Source organism: Heliangelus exortis, chromosome 1 (genome assembly GCF_036169615.1).
Source record: "Heliangelus exortis chromosome 1, bHelExo1.hap1, whole genome shotgun sequence".
In the NCBI taxonomy this organism is placed as follows: Eukaryota; Metazoa; Chordata; class Aves; order Apodiformes; family Trochilidae; genus Heliangelus; species Heliangelus exortis.
In genome coordinates this window covers 140,266,464-140,279,589 of record NC_092422.1, presented here as the reverse complement: position 1 = coordinate 140,279,589, position 13,126 = coordinate 140,266,464, and the positions used below count along the sequence as shown (strand labels likewise).

Sequence of the window (13,126 nt, the reverse complement as noted above, 5' to 3'; positions counted from 1 at the left end):
AGATGCACAGCAGTGACTGAAAAAAGACTAAAAGGGACTGGGGAGAGCTGGAGGTTTGGGAGAAAGTGTCCAGATGCCAAGATGATTTTGTTATGGATGCTGTAGAGTTTGCTGGAGTGGGGCAGATAATAAATATGTTATACCATCTGCCTGTTCCTTGCCTAGGATCCATAAACTACTCTGATCCATTACTGAGGAGACAGTAGAAATAGCCTGATAAGCGCAAAAGGTGAATGAAAGTAAACAGACCTGGTATGTGTGTGCTGGCAGCAGGTAACCTCTAGCAGACATTTACTCTCTTTTCATTACTGCAGCAGTCGTAAAACTCTGGGCTCACTGGTGTGCTGGGACAGCTGCAGCAGTAATGCAAAACTCTTCCTGCTTCCCCATCAACACACCTCAGGGAGGTGAGAAAGTCACCACTCTCGTTACTTATTCTGTCCTTGATCTCTTTTGAGCAGAGAGACTGCAGAACTGCATTTCATGATGAAAGCACCTCAGCCAGATGCTTTAGTCCAGGCCTGAAACTAAAAGATCACATTTCATAGGCCTGAAATTCGTCGTTGGAAAGATAACAGACTGATCAAGAAATTTTAACTGGCAACCAAAAGTAATAGGGATTTCAAGATCATCTCCATTTGAGGTTTTGAGGTCTTCCTATGTTTTAATGCTCACTTAAGAAATCCTGAGGAAGTTATAAAATTCACTACATCTCTAAGAAAAATGAAGAAAGAAAGAAAAAAAAAAAAAAAAAAGGAAGGATTTTTCTTTAAATGTGGAAAGGAATTTTAAAAGGAAGCAGTAATGGCTTGATTTTTAAAAGAAGATGAATAACTAAAACACCTTTTAACATAATGTCACATTTTTTCCTCTCAGAATCACTGCATGCTGCCCAAGAACAGTTTTAACATTCAAAAGGTTTTTAACATATTCTACAGGAATCATATCCTTCTGCTCAAAACAGTAGAGACACAAGTTTGAGTTTTTAGTTCAAACCCATTATTTAGCACAAATTCATTTTATATCTTTGAGACACACATTTACCTTTCTGAAAAGCCCACTTTACATTTCCACCCAGCAGTGGCAGAGGATAATGACATGATCAAACTATGAGAACAGGCCAGGGAAACAGAATCGCAGCATCCCTCCTACACACTTAGAAAAACAAAAGGGCCAGATTGATCCTTTGTTTTACTGACTTGGTAAACCAATAAATATGGATTATATAGTATTGCCACATGGTGTGCATACCCTTAAATGGACACCACCTTCTTTTAGCTATAAACAAATTCTGCTTGGTTTTCTACAAAGGCAGGAAAACTGCACACTATTAGAAGGTGTCTAATTCCTCCATCTGCTGTTTCCTTAGAATAATATTTGCTTTTTAACATCTGTACTGCATTTCCACAGTTCAAACACACACAGAGCTCCTGGAATGTACATAGAATTTAGCAAATTTTAAACTAAGTTTTCTTAGTAATTGTATAGTTTTCCCTTGACAAGAGGAGGATCAGACTTTTTCAGGAGGATTACCTCTGCTCAACTCATTTCAAGCAGCTCTTGAATAAAATAGTTCATTAGTTCATGAAAAGGAAAAACTCCAGGGAACTGCTGGGGAAGGAAGAGAAGAGAACAGAGTGCCACAGTAATTAGGTTTTCAGATTGTCCCTTATCCTCCAGAATGCAGGTACACACATGTATGTCCCTCTTCCCCTTAGGTAAAGCATTTGGGGGAGCTCATAGAACCTTTTTCCCTGGGAATCAGTGTTCCAGAGATTAAAGTTGTAACCAGGCCATAATTTCCCAGAAAGATATTAAAAGATACCACTTCCTTATAGTACATTACTATTGCTACCCAGTAGTGAAAGGGCAGCTCTCCTCTTCACAAGCATTTAAACAGCTTGGTTTCAGACTTAACTAAAAATTCAGTTTCCTGACCCTTTTAGGCAGAAAAACCAGAGGACCTACACGCACCAGGAATCACACGTGTCTGCCCAGGCGTGCGGGTAGCCAAGGGAGGCAGCAGAGCCAACGACTGAACTTACCAGGGGCTTGGAGAAATGATTGGTGGGGAAAAGGATGAGAAGTGGGGAAAACTGGAGGGGGTTGCAATTGTTGACTGGCAATTGCTGACCAGAGGGGAGCATCTTTTGATCTAGACCTAGCTCTGTACCTAGAGTACAGAGCATCCCAGGGCTGTACCAACTCACAGGAGACCAGACCATCACCAGAACTGACAGCACCATCCAGCTTCTTTGTAGCTTCACATCACATGGCTCATGGGCAGTGTGATTCACAGAAGCACAGCTTTCTCCTGTGGTTACTTCTGTCTGCTCTGCACTTACACCAAAAGAAGCAGGTAGTTCATAGATCTTTGGCCAGACTGACTAAGCTGCCAATCGAGATGCCAATGAACACAGTTCTGGTGATACTTCCCTGTGCATCATCTGTGAGCTACCTGCTTCTTTTGGTGTAAGAGAAGAGCAGACAGAAGGAACCACAGGAGAAGACTGTGCTGCTGTGAATCCAGTTCTGGGCCCCTCAGTTCAGGAAGGATATCGAGGTCCTGGAGCGGGTCCAAAGGAGGGCAACCAGGCTGGTGAAGGGACTCCAGCACAGATCCTATGAGGAGAGGCTGAGGGAGCTGGGGCTGTTCAGCCTGGAGAAGAGGAGGCTCAGAGGAGACCTCATCACTCTCTACAACTCCCTGAAAGGAGGCGGTAGCCAGGGGGGGGTTGGTCTCTTTTCCCAGGCAACTCTCAGCAAGACAAGAGGGCACCGTCTCAAGTTGTGCCAGGGGAGGTTTAGGTTGGATATTAGGAAGAATTTCTTTACTGAGAGGGTGATCAGACATTGGAATGGGCTGCCCCGGGAAGTGGTGGATTCTCCATCCCTGGAGATATTTAAAAAGAGACTGGATGTGGCACTCAGTGCTATGGTCTGGTAACTGCAGCGATAGTGGATCGAGGGTTGGACTTGATGATCTCTGAGGTCCCTTCCAACCCAGTAGATTCTATGATTCTATGATCCTCTCATTTCGAATCAGCTTGAGACCAGCTGATTCAGAGAATCATCATTAATCAAGAAACAGCTGATCATCATCAGAGACATCATAAGGTCACTGTCTGCCTGGCATGGATCAGTGACCTTGAGGTACACATTCACAGCAGACAGGATGACTGGAAAAATCAGGAGATGCCAGAAGAATGTGTTGCAGGCTCTATGAATTCTCCAGTTTTCCCTGTCAAAGGTCACATATTTGAAAACTGGGTTTTGCCACTGCTCTGTTGTGATTTTCCAAAAAAAAGTGCTTTGTAATATCACAAATTGTATTATTCCAATTGTTGTCATTACTACGGATTACAAATTAAATCCTGGCCTTTCATCTGCTGAGATGGCTAAATTTCAACCCACAGTTTTAAAAAGGAGTTTCAGTTTCAAGGGCCATAAAAGACTCCTTTGTCTAGGTACCATCTTTTAAAATAGACTGGTAGGTTAAGAAACAAGATATAACATGATAGAAAACCAACAATTATATGAATAATGATTTGCATACAAGATTAATAAATTTTAAAAATCTATCAAATTATAATTTATGGAAGTAAACAAATGCTCTAGTTGCCCCATTTCTGGAAAAATTTTGCCTAAGGGAAAAATTTAAACCTGGACAGATAATCAGGATAAGGTATTTGAACACTTAAATCCTTCTGGAGTCTTCAAAGTAGGTGTTAAGTGGTGCATTAAATTTGTGCTGTTTCTTCTGAGCAGGGTAAATTTGCTCTTCTGTAAATAGTGGGAAAAGCATTTTACAGTAATTTGAATCCATGAATAAATGTAATATATTAAAATCGCTAAAGTACGACCACTAAATGTTTTGTACATAAGCCAAGTGATTGGAATATCCAGGCCTGAAATTATTTGACTGACCAAAGAAAGATAATATGTAATTAAAATGACATCTGCAGCACTAACTGATGGGATGAGGGAAAGTGACATCACGAATCTCATAAGCTACAAGTGTATTATTAGATCCAAACCTGGCTGTAAAATTACTATCTGCCCATGGGATTATCTTTAGGCATTCAGAACCATTGTTTCATTTACAGATAGGACAGGGATGACAACAGGCTGACTTTGCTTGTCACATTGCTTTTTGGCCTTCCTTTATTCTTTGTTCACATTAGCTACAGAAGAGAGGAAGACAAGCTTCAGCTGAATCACTTTCATGGAGTTTTTCATTGTTTTACAGTTTATTCCAAAAGGTTTTGGTTTTTTTCCTTTCTTTTCTTTCCCGGAAGAAAAAAAAAATAAGCATTTTTAATGGTGACAAAAATCAATGAGGAGTAAAATAGGTGCACAATGTAAGATCTAGGAATGTGGCAACCAAAGGAATACCCATTGGCCTTAATGCAGCATGGGGAGACTTTAAGGCTTTGCTTGTAGCTCCCATTATTAGCACAGAGAACCAGTAGCTACCAGTTATATCTCAGCCTCATTAAAATTCATTGCCAAAACTCTGACTGACTTCAGTGGGTACATTTCATCATTGGAGACCTAGGACACAGGACATAATTCTCCTTCATATACAGGGCTATCTGGGACACCTAATCTCTACAGACTACATTTCTGCAGTAAATTGGACACAGCTGCATTTTGATCTGTTTCACATACCATTTTTATGTTCCTGGCAGATTATTAAGTTGCCCATACGTGTAACGTGACTCATGTGCCACCAACCTTAACCAGTCAAAATTCTAGGAACATGCAAGGAGACAGGCAGTAAAAAGGGAAAAAAAGGAAGCTCCAGAATTTCCATTCACATTTCAAAGGTGTGCTAATGATCCTGGACTGCAGAGGGCACTTAATGTGCTCTCAGAAGTATGGTCCTAAGTGTCTAACTCCCAGCATTTGAAATAAGTTTCCCCATGGCAATTTTGCAAAGTAGGCAAAAGCCCAGGAGCAGGTGGGGCCATAGCCACTCATGGACTCCTGCATACACTGTTACAGCAAACACAGACCTTGTACTTTCCTCCACGTTGCCTTGATACCCAGCAGCTACTGCCATGTGTTATCTCTTCCAATATAACCTTAAACTTCTGCTCCATCAACCACTGACACCTGCAAACAGCCCAAATAGGCAGAGGATACTGCCTTCTGCTCTCATCATCAGAAACTTGGTTTTCTTTGTGTTTTTTCCTAGCCATACCCACCATACCTGTCCTTTATCTGAGTTGGCACTTTGAGGGAGTGAGCATCTCTAGTATAACGAAGGATATCTCCCATGATCAATTCCCTCAATGCTACTATCACAGAAACACATTGAATTTTATTAATAGTAGTTAATACCTTAACTACTTCTAAACACATTGAATTGTTTCATTGTCCCTTTTATAAGTGATACACAGAGTACAGTTTACAGTAAGACTCCTTCAGCATAAATCCTTGAGTCCAGACTCCACACCAGTATGTCATTAAAGGTCACAATGGATCTCAGCATTAGAAATAAGTTGTCTGCAAGCAGCTTAGATATACATCACCCCTGTTGGAAAATATTCCTCCAGAACTAAGCCTGGGTCAGGAACCACGTTTATGAATAATGAATTGTTTAGGCCCATCAATGGTGCTCCCAAGACTTCTGTATGTAAAGAAGGATAGAGACAAAAACCTAAAGGCTAACAGGGGCAAGGACTACTAGAGGTTAGCTGGAGGAAGGCAAGAAGCATGTGGGAATAAAATAAAACAAATACAGAAGTGAGAATTCACTGCAGTATAAGTCAAAGAAAATGACCAGGAAATGAACACAGCAAAAATCAACAATATCTTGGAAAGCAAATTTAATTTTTAAATGTGTCCTGGATGTAACGTAGGATAAACTAAAATGCATTTTCTCCTGAAAGTTGACAGCTCTGTGTCTAAGCTGTGAGAAAAATTTGGGAAGATCCATTCTTACCTGTGCTGTTATCCCATCAGAAATGTTCTTCATCTCAAGGTGATAAAACATCTCATATTTCAATATTAACATGCTCTTAATGTATACATTGTAGTGTGTTTCATGTCAGCTGTTATGCAAAACTTATCTCAGTTACCTTTAAAATTAAATACTCATCGATATTTTTTATTTCTTACTACATAGCCATAATTGAGTTGTGGACTTGCTTTTAGGAATATTAGGTGTAGTAAAGAATGATCCAAAAGGTCCATTCTTCAGGTCCAAAAGTAGCCCTGAAGAACATTTGTATTACAAAACTGAAGCACATGCATATATTCCAAATCTTTTAAAAACAGAGACTTTCATAGAAATGCATGTGCCTTCAGGTACTTCATAAAATACTATTGATTAAAACAAAACTGAAAAAGCCAGAACAGTCTTACATCAGAAGAAAGAGAAATACATGGGTAACAAAAGATTTGCCAATAACGCACACCATTAGTATGCATACTTCAGGCAGAATTTACTACCTTTCTCTATAGCAATCTCAGTATTAAGTGTCTGCTTTTAAGCAGACATTCAGGTCCTTTCCATTTTCAAAAGCAGTAGGAACTGCCACAGGACTATATAAAACCTGCCCCAGCTTCTAGGTAATGACTGAGTTAAAACAATCAGTGGGGGGCTCCCTTTTCTCTGGTCATTAAGGAAAAGTAGCACAGACGAAACACCTGAATTTAAAATGAGGAAAAAAAATGCTACAGAGTGAATCCTTCCTTCTTGGTCTAGAAACTGGGTTGGAAAGTCATCCCAGATGTAACATTTTCTGCATCCTTATTTGAACAGAAAAACTAAGGGAAGCAGTCTTTCTTGTAATGTGTTAACAAATTCTGCATCAATGCTGAGCCTGGTTGATGGTACATAAAGCTAAAAATGAATAAAATCTTCACTAAATTGCTTTGAATGTTCAAACAGACTGAGTTTGCTTTTTCAACTGAGGTTTATGCCACTTTCAATTTTTTCCTCAAAACGTTTGCTTATCCATATATTTATCACAGAAATGGCCTTACCTCAACTGCATCTTGCTGGTCTCTGAAGGCAATTGCATTTTTTATGGTTTCGATAAAAAAAAAATTCAGTTCCTTTTGTTTCTTGTTTGGCAAAATCCGGAGCAATGGGATCATTATGAATGGGAAAGAAACTGTAAGAGATTTTAAAGGGGAAAACACAGAATCAGACTATAAAACCATGTAATGTTCCCTTCCTTTCATAAATACTACAAAACGTATCAAGTGGGCTGTGTCACTGCTGTGAAACCTGGGGTTTTTTTCCCCTCTACTTCTCTCCCTCTTTTTCTTCCACACCCATGGGCTAGTAAAGGATTTCCTTAAAGAAACGTTGGCCATGTTTCCTTAAAGTCATGTTGGCCATGACTCCCCTGTCAGACAGATGCTTTCCAAGCTTTCATCCACAATGCTTCAGGATTTCAATTCAGCTTTTTGATGCCGCAGACAAACCACAACAAAGGTGAGAATTCTTTTCCCTGCCTACCCAAGAAATTACATAGAGAAGGTGGGGGATCTTGAACTAGCCTAGCAATTTAGGCACTGGTCCATGAAATTCTGTAGTAGTAATTCTCATTTGCAGCTATCCATCATTAGGATATTGGTTTGCTACTTTATTTTGCTTTTCTAAGCCACAAACTGTGGAAGCGGGTTGTAATCACAGGAATGGTCTCCAGTCCATGGTCTTTATAGTCGGGACTTCACCTGAGTAAAGTCTTGAATCTTAATAAACTCTTAATTGACTTATGAATAGTTCAAAACTAATAAATCACTCATCAGAAACCTCCTGCCTTGCCATCAGGGCTGAATAGTGTGGAAATTTAGACCATATAATGTATCACCAGAAAGAGGCAGATCAAAGAATGAAAGCCTAAACCCTACATAGACCTTCTTTAATGAAGGAGATGGTCTTAAGATGTATAGAGGCACATTTTTATTCCTTCCGAAATTCGTCATAAATCCCACTTTGCAATCAGGTTAAACATTAACCTCAGGACATTTTGGATACAGAGCTCCAGAAGGAAACAGTTCATGTGCTGCTAGTACAGGTGCAATCTGTAATGCCAGCAGGATCAGATGGGCAACTCTGCCACTGTGCCACCTGACACTACTACAAGCAGGTCTAGGTAAGGAGGTGGCAACCTCAGCACCCCCAATCATGCTGTGGTTTCCTCAGCTATGATTCTTAGTGCCCATGTATTAACAATGACACAGACACTGTGAAACCTTAGCTTTTATGCCCTAGAACTAAATGGCTTTATACCGCATATTCTTGCATACCCTGTCTATTCACCTGAAAATAAATGCACTGTCTTAGTGACAGCCTGTGCTGGCACTTATCTTTATCATTTATAGCCATCAACCAAGCTACTGATGCTATTCAAATGAGAATTTGGAAGGCTTACACTATCTGCTTAGGTTTCTCCATCTCTTTTCTTTTGTGGCTTATTAACCCATTGTTGTTTATGGATGGGATTTCAATCTCTACCAAGCAAACCGAATACACAAAAAGTCTTCTCTCAGGGGTAGTTACTGTAAAGGGTAGTTACTCTGTTTTAATGCAGAAGCATATCTTAAGGGATGGTGTACAAACTACAGGTCCCAAAAACCTCCCCCTCAGATCAACCTGGAGTTATCACCTTCTCAGACTCTTCAGTTTCTGGAGGAAGTTGCATTAATGATGACGAGAGCTGTAGGGCACGTGGTGGCAATCTCAAGTGTATATTAAGCCTGTAGGTTGAATTCTGACCATCTCTGAAATGAAGTCTGCTATGCAGCTTCCTGCTCCATCCTTTCTTGCAATTTCAGAACAACTTGTAGAACATCATCATAAAGAAATAGACAAAGGTAGACTATACTCACGGATTAGAAGGAGGAGAGGCTTACACAAAGACATTTCAAAGAATGTTCTGCAATTCTTAACAAAGGGGTCGTCAGGATTCTTCTGAGAATCCACCTGAGTACCAAAAGCTACACTACCAACAACATCCAAGGTAAAGCAGTTGTAACACCTGCATTGGGTTGAAGAATGATAAATCGTTAGCTAAAAATCACATATTCATTAAAATCTTGCTTCAACAAACATCACATAACATTAATTATTGCCTCTGATATTCTTTTTGCTTTTAGATTTGAATTTTGCTGACAAGAGATGCTTCCATCATTCTGACAAATGCTGGTGCTTAATAACTCACCTCTCTGTCTACATAGTGAACATATTTTCATATAGTTCAACAATTCCACTAAAAATTACAAAAAATAAACAGTTTTATTTGTTATTACCTAGAAATCAAATGCAACAGGTCAAGATTCATAAATATTTTACTACTCATCCTAATAAAAGAGATCAGTCCTGGCTCATTTTATAAAGTAGAAACCACATCTACTACCAGCCCAGTCTACATTTTCAGTGACAAGAGGTGCTTAAGGAAAATTTTCTGTTAAGGATTTCCTTCATCTTCTTGATGGCTGCTTTGTAACATAAAAACATGACTAAAACCAAGAGGAAATCAGTATCTCTGCAGAGGAGCAGCAAATGCTTTGAGAACTACAAACAATGTGTGGACTATGATCTAGAAACTTCAGAACTTACTGCGTCTCTTCCTTTTACCTTGAGTGAGAATGTATTTTGAGAAGGACATAACTCAGGCTCACTCTATCCTGTATGTATGTTGTGAAGCAGCATTTGTAAACTATGATTTTTGGGCATTGTCATGCTGATGCCACCAGAGCAGATTTGGAAGATAACAGCAGTAATGCAAAGCTAAATAACTCCTTTGTGTTTTTAACTCTTTCACAAAAAAACCCAAACATTAATAGAAGCTGAAATGTTAAAAGGGGGGGCACTGCAATAAAACACTAGTTTCAGAAGCACTCAATCGTCCACCCCTCCAATATACTGAAAAGGATTAAAATCTAAGTTTTGAATTGTTGTTGAAAAAAAAAATGGCTAAAGTATAACTGATGTACAAGACAACAGGAGGCTGCAGATAGGGTATTTAAATCCCAAAAATAGTTCCCTAGGCAATTCTGGAAAACTGCAGTGCAACGAAAATCACATTTTTATATATATGTCAAACCTGCTGAAATGGTAGCATTATGAAACAACTGGAAGATCATTCTCTGAGATGGTCAACATCATTCATTTATACTCTCAAAAGGTCTTTTCCAGAGTGCCTCTTTAGTGGTGAAACCCTATCATGGATCAATAGCTTAAAGACCAGGCAAAGAAAAAGGACAAACAGAAAAAAGGGAAAAGCCTAGAAGGACTGAAAAGGTCAGTTTTCATCAGAGTACTAGGCTAAATGTAATGCACCTAAAAATTTCATAGTATCTCTTCAGATGTTTAAAAAAGAGATTTCTGTGCACACACATACACTTGCCTCTGTACTTGAAAAGAAATGGGTGAATTGTGGCTAAATATCTATTTCTTTAGATGAAACAAAATTATTTGCACTGCTCCAGTCTGGGGGAAATCATGAAGAATTTCAGAGGGCACTGACCAACCCAGCAACTGAAGTGTGTACAAAATAGAGCCTATTAGAAAGAATGCATTTGAACTACTCATATGTCATATGTCCTAGAATAAATTTATCTGCTCAGAGAAAAGGCTAGACAGTGCTGTGAACAGTTCAGTGAAGACCTCTGACGAAAGAGCAACACAAGAGATAACTGGATATTAAATGCAGAACAAAGGGGAGAAAGCACAGCACAGAAAATATTGAAGTGTCATTTTATAAATCAATGGTTCACTCTCATCTGTAGTACTGATCCCATCATCTCACAAAAGGCTAGTGTGCCATTAGAGGGGGCTAGGAGGAATGTAGTAGAAATTATTAAGGGCTCAAAAAAACCCATATACAAAAAGCATGATGGTGATGGACTAAGATGATTTGATACAAGATCAATTCCGATATTTGTACATTATTGGCGCATTACAGAGAACAGAGTGGACAGACACTGATTCAGCTTTCCTTTCCACTTCCAGCTGTTAAAACTTCATTAAACAACAGCTAGAAATACATTAGATGCTTTTCCAAAATTACTTTTCAAGTATGCTATGGCTGCCCCCAGGAAGAAAAGGCATCTATCAGACACATCCCCTATTAAACTATGGTCTCCACTTTTAAGAGCCAGGGAGGGGAAAAAAAGTCTTTTATACAGTAAGCGCATATTTAGAATAACTGCTGCTATTGACTTTTTCTTTTTCTTTTAAAATCTGCTACTAATTTCTGGCATGTTGAACATACCTCTGGATATCAAAAGCTTTGCCAGAATCTGCATAGACTTTCAAGTTACACAGCAGGACGTCACAGGCCTGGTTTAGTAGCGGTGTCATCTAGAAAGGAACACATTGCATTGTGAAAACCATTAAAATGCTTTGGCTTGCTTTTTTAAATCAATTTTTCACAGTTTATGCAGTAGATGGGACAGAGATATCAGAATCTGCTGCAGGTGTGGTCAAGAACTTTTGCATAAGTAAGATGAAATGTTGGGAGTAACTGCTAAAAAAATTTGTACACACTACAGAGATGCCTTTCTCTAGCTCCAGATCTAAACACAAGAGGCTCTGTCATTTAGCTGACCTTTGGTTCTTGCCAACTGCGGCTATACACAGAGAGAGGTATCAAGGAAAGACATCCCCTCTCTTTTTAGTCATTCCCTGTTCCAGCTGATGAGTTACCACAATCCATATTTACAGTACATTTCATATAGGCTACATATGCTTCAGGGCAGAGGGAATAATATTTTCCATGGTCCCAAAGTCCTGTAAAGATACTAGCATCAGAGGTTCAGCATCTCCATCCTGCTTTCCTTCTGTCTGAGGAATTTAATAAGAACAATTTAAAAGCACCATGTATAGCACTACAGGCTGCTGAGGGCAAACTCTTATTGCTACCTTAGGAATGTTTTTTTTGAGGGGTGATAGCATTCAATTGACATTCATGTGAATTTATTCAGTTAGTGGTTCTTCCCAGTCACTGATACATGATGTGTAGACATACCCACAAGCTGGATATAGCCAGCAGTGCAACTGTCTCTTCTTTAACCCTTCATGGAAACCATGACATAGGCAACGACCAAGACCTCACTATAGCTCTCCTTCTCTTTAACATTTTACACATGAAAATCATCAGGCAGTTGCCTTAATTTCACCTACTAGGGAGCAGAGGAAGGGAGCAGCATCAGCAATCCAACCATCACCCTGAAAGTATTAGCTTCCATAGCTCTTTCTCTATACAGACTGCCCAGAGATCCTTACAGCCTACAGTTTCATGCCACAGTCTTGCCTCAACAATTATGCCAAGCATCAGCAGACATATGCCCAGAAACCTGCCTTTCCTTCTTGAACAACTTCCTTCAGCATACGGATGTCAACAAACATGAGAACAGACTTGTCCTGCTCCTCTGACGTGCTTGATACCAAAAAAGACTTACTGCAGCATCTCACCACACTCTGAGAGCTGTGCAGCCTGCCCAGCCAAGTCCATTTTGCTTGGCACTTCTACCTCTGTGAAACTGGCATAACATTTTGTGCACGGGCACACTGCCATCCTAACACATGGGCAAGACTATACACAGTCAAAAGGCCAATGCAGGAGCATCTAATGTGTTTTCCAAAGGTAGAAGCCTGAATCAAGAATGTGTCTAGTTGCTCTTGAGGCCCCATACCTATATACACTGTCACTATTAGAGCCCAAAGTTGGATTGATTTAAGCTTTGCCACAGTCTCAGAGGACAATTCTGAAGCAAAGTCAGTTCTCAGTAAAAGTAGTTGTTACATGTTTGGGAAGTGCACACCATGTGGCAGTTTTCTTCCCCTTTTGGATTTCTAAAGAAGGTCCCCTGTAATGAGTCTTCTCAAATGGTTCAAAAAAAATAACATGTTTCTGTTCAAAAGGTTGAGCCAGGGTGAAACGCTTTAAAATGCTGGGTCCAACCCCTCCAGTGAACCGAACCTGTCCAGCAGAACACAATGAAAATCCTTATTTTAACAGGTACGATATTTTCTAAACAGATGGTGACAATTTCACATTTTTCTATTATTGCCTTATTTTGCCTTTTATTCCACATCACATCACCAAGCCTGCAGCACCCAGCTGGTTGCTGTTGGTTTCCAACAGCTGGCAGAGAT

At 39.7% G+C, this 13,126-nt stretch overlaps 1 protein-coding gene across 6 annotated transcripts in view; it reads right to left on the bottom strand.

Moving 5' to 3' along the window:
- Nucleotides 1-13,126, bottom strand: part of TBXAS1 (thromboxane A synthase 1) — a 243,014-nt gene that overhangs the window by 83,509 nt on the left and 146,379 nt on the right. For all 6 annotated transcript variants that reach the window (XM_071727781.1, XM_071727811.1, XM_071727805.1 and 3 more), the window contains 3 exons: nt 11,241-11,329; nt 8,854-9,002; nt 6,997-7,127 (listed from right to left, as the gene is read on the bottom strand). In XM_071727781.1, the coding sequence (XP_071583882.1) occupies nt 6,997-7,127; nt 8,854-9,002; nt 11,241-11,329 (369 nt within the window). The remainder of the gene's footprint in view (nt 1-6,996; nt 7,128-8,853; nt 9,003-11,240; nt 11,330-13,126) is intronic.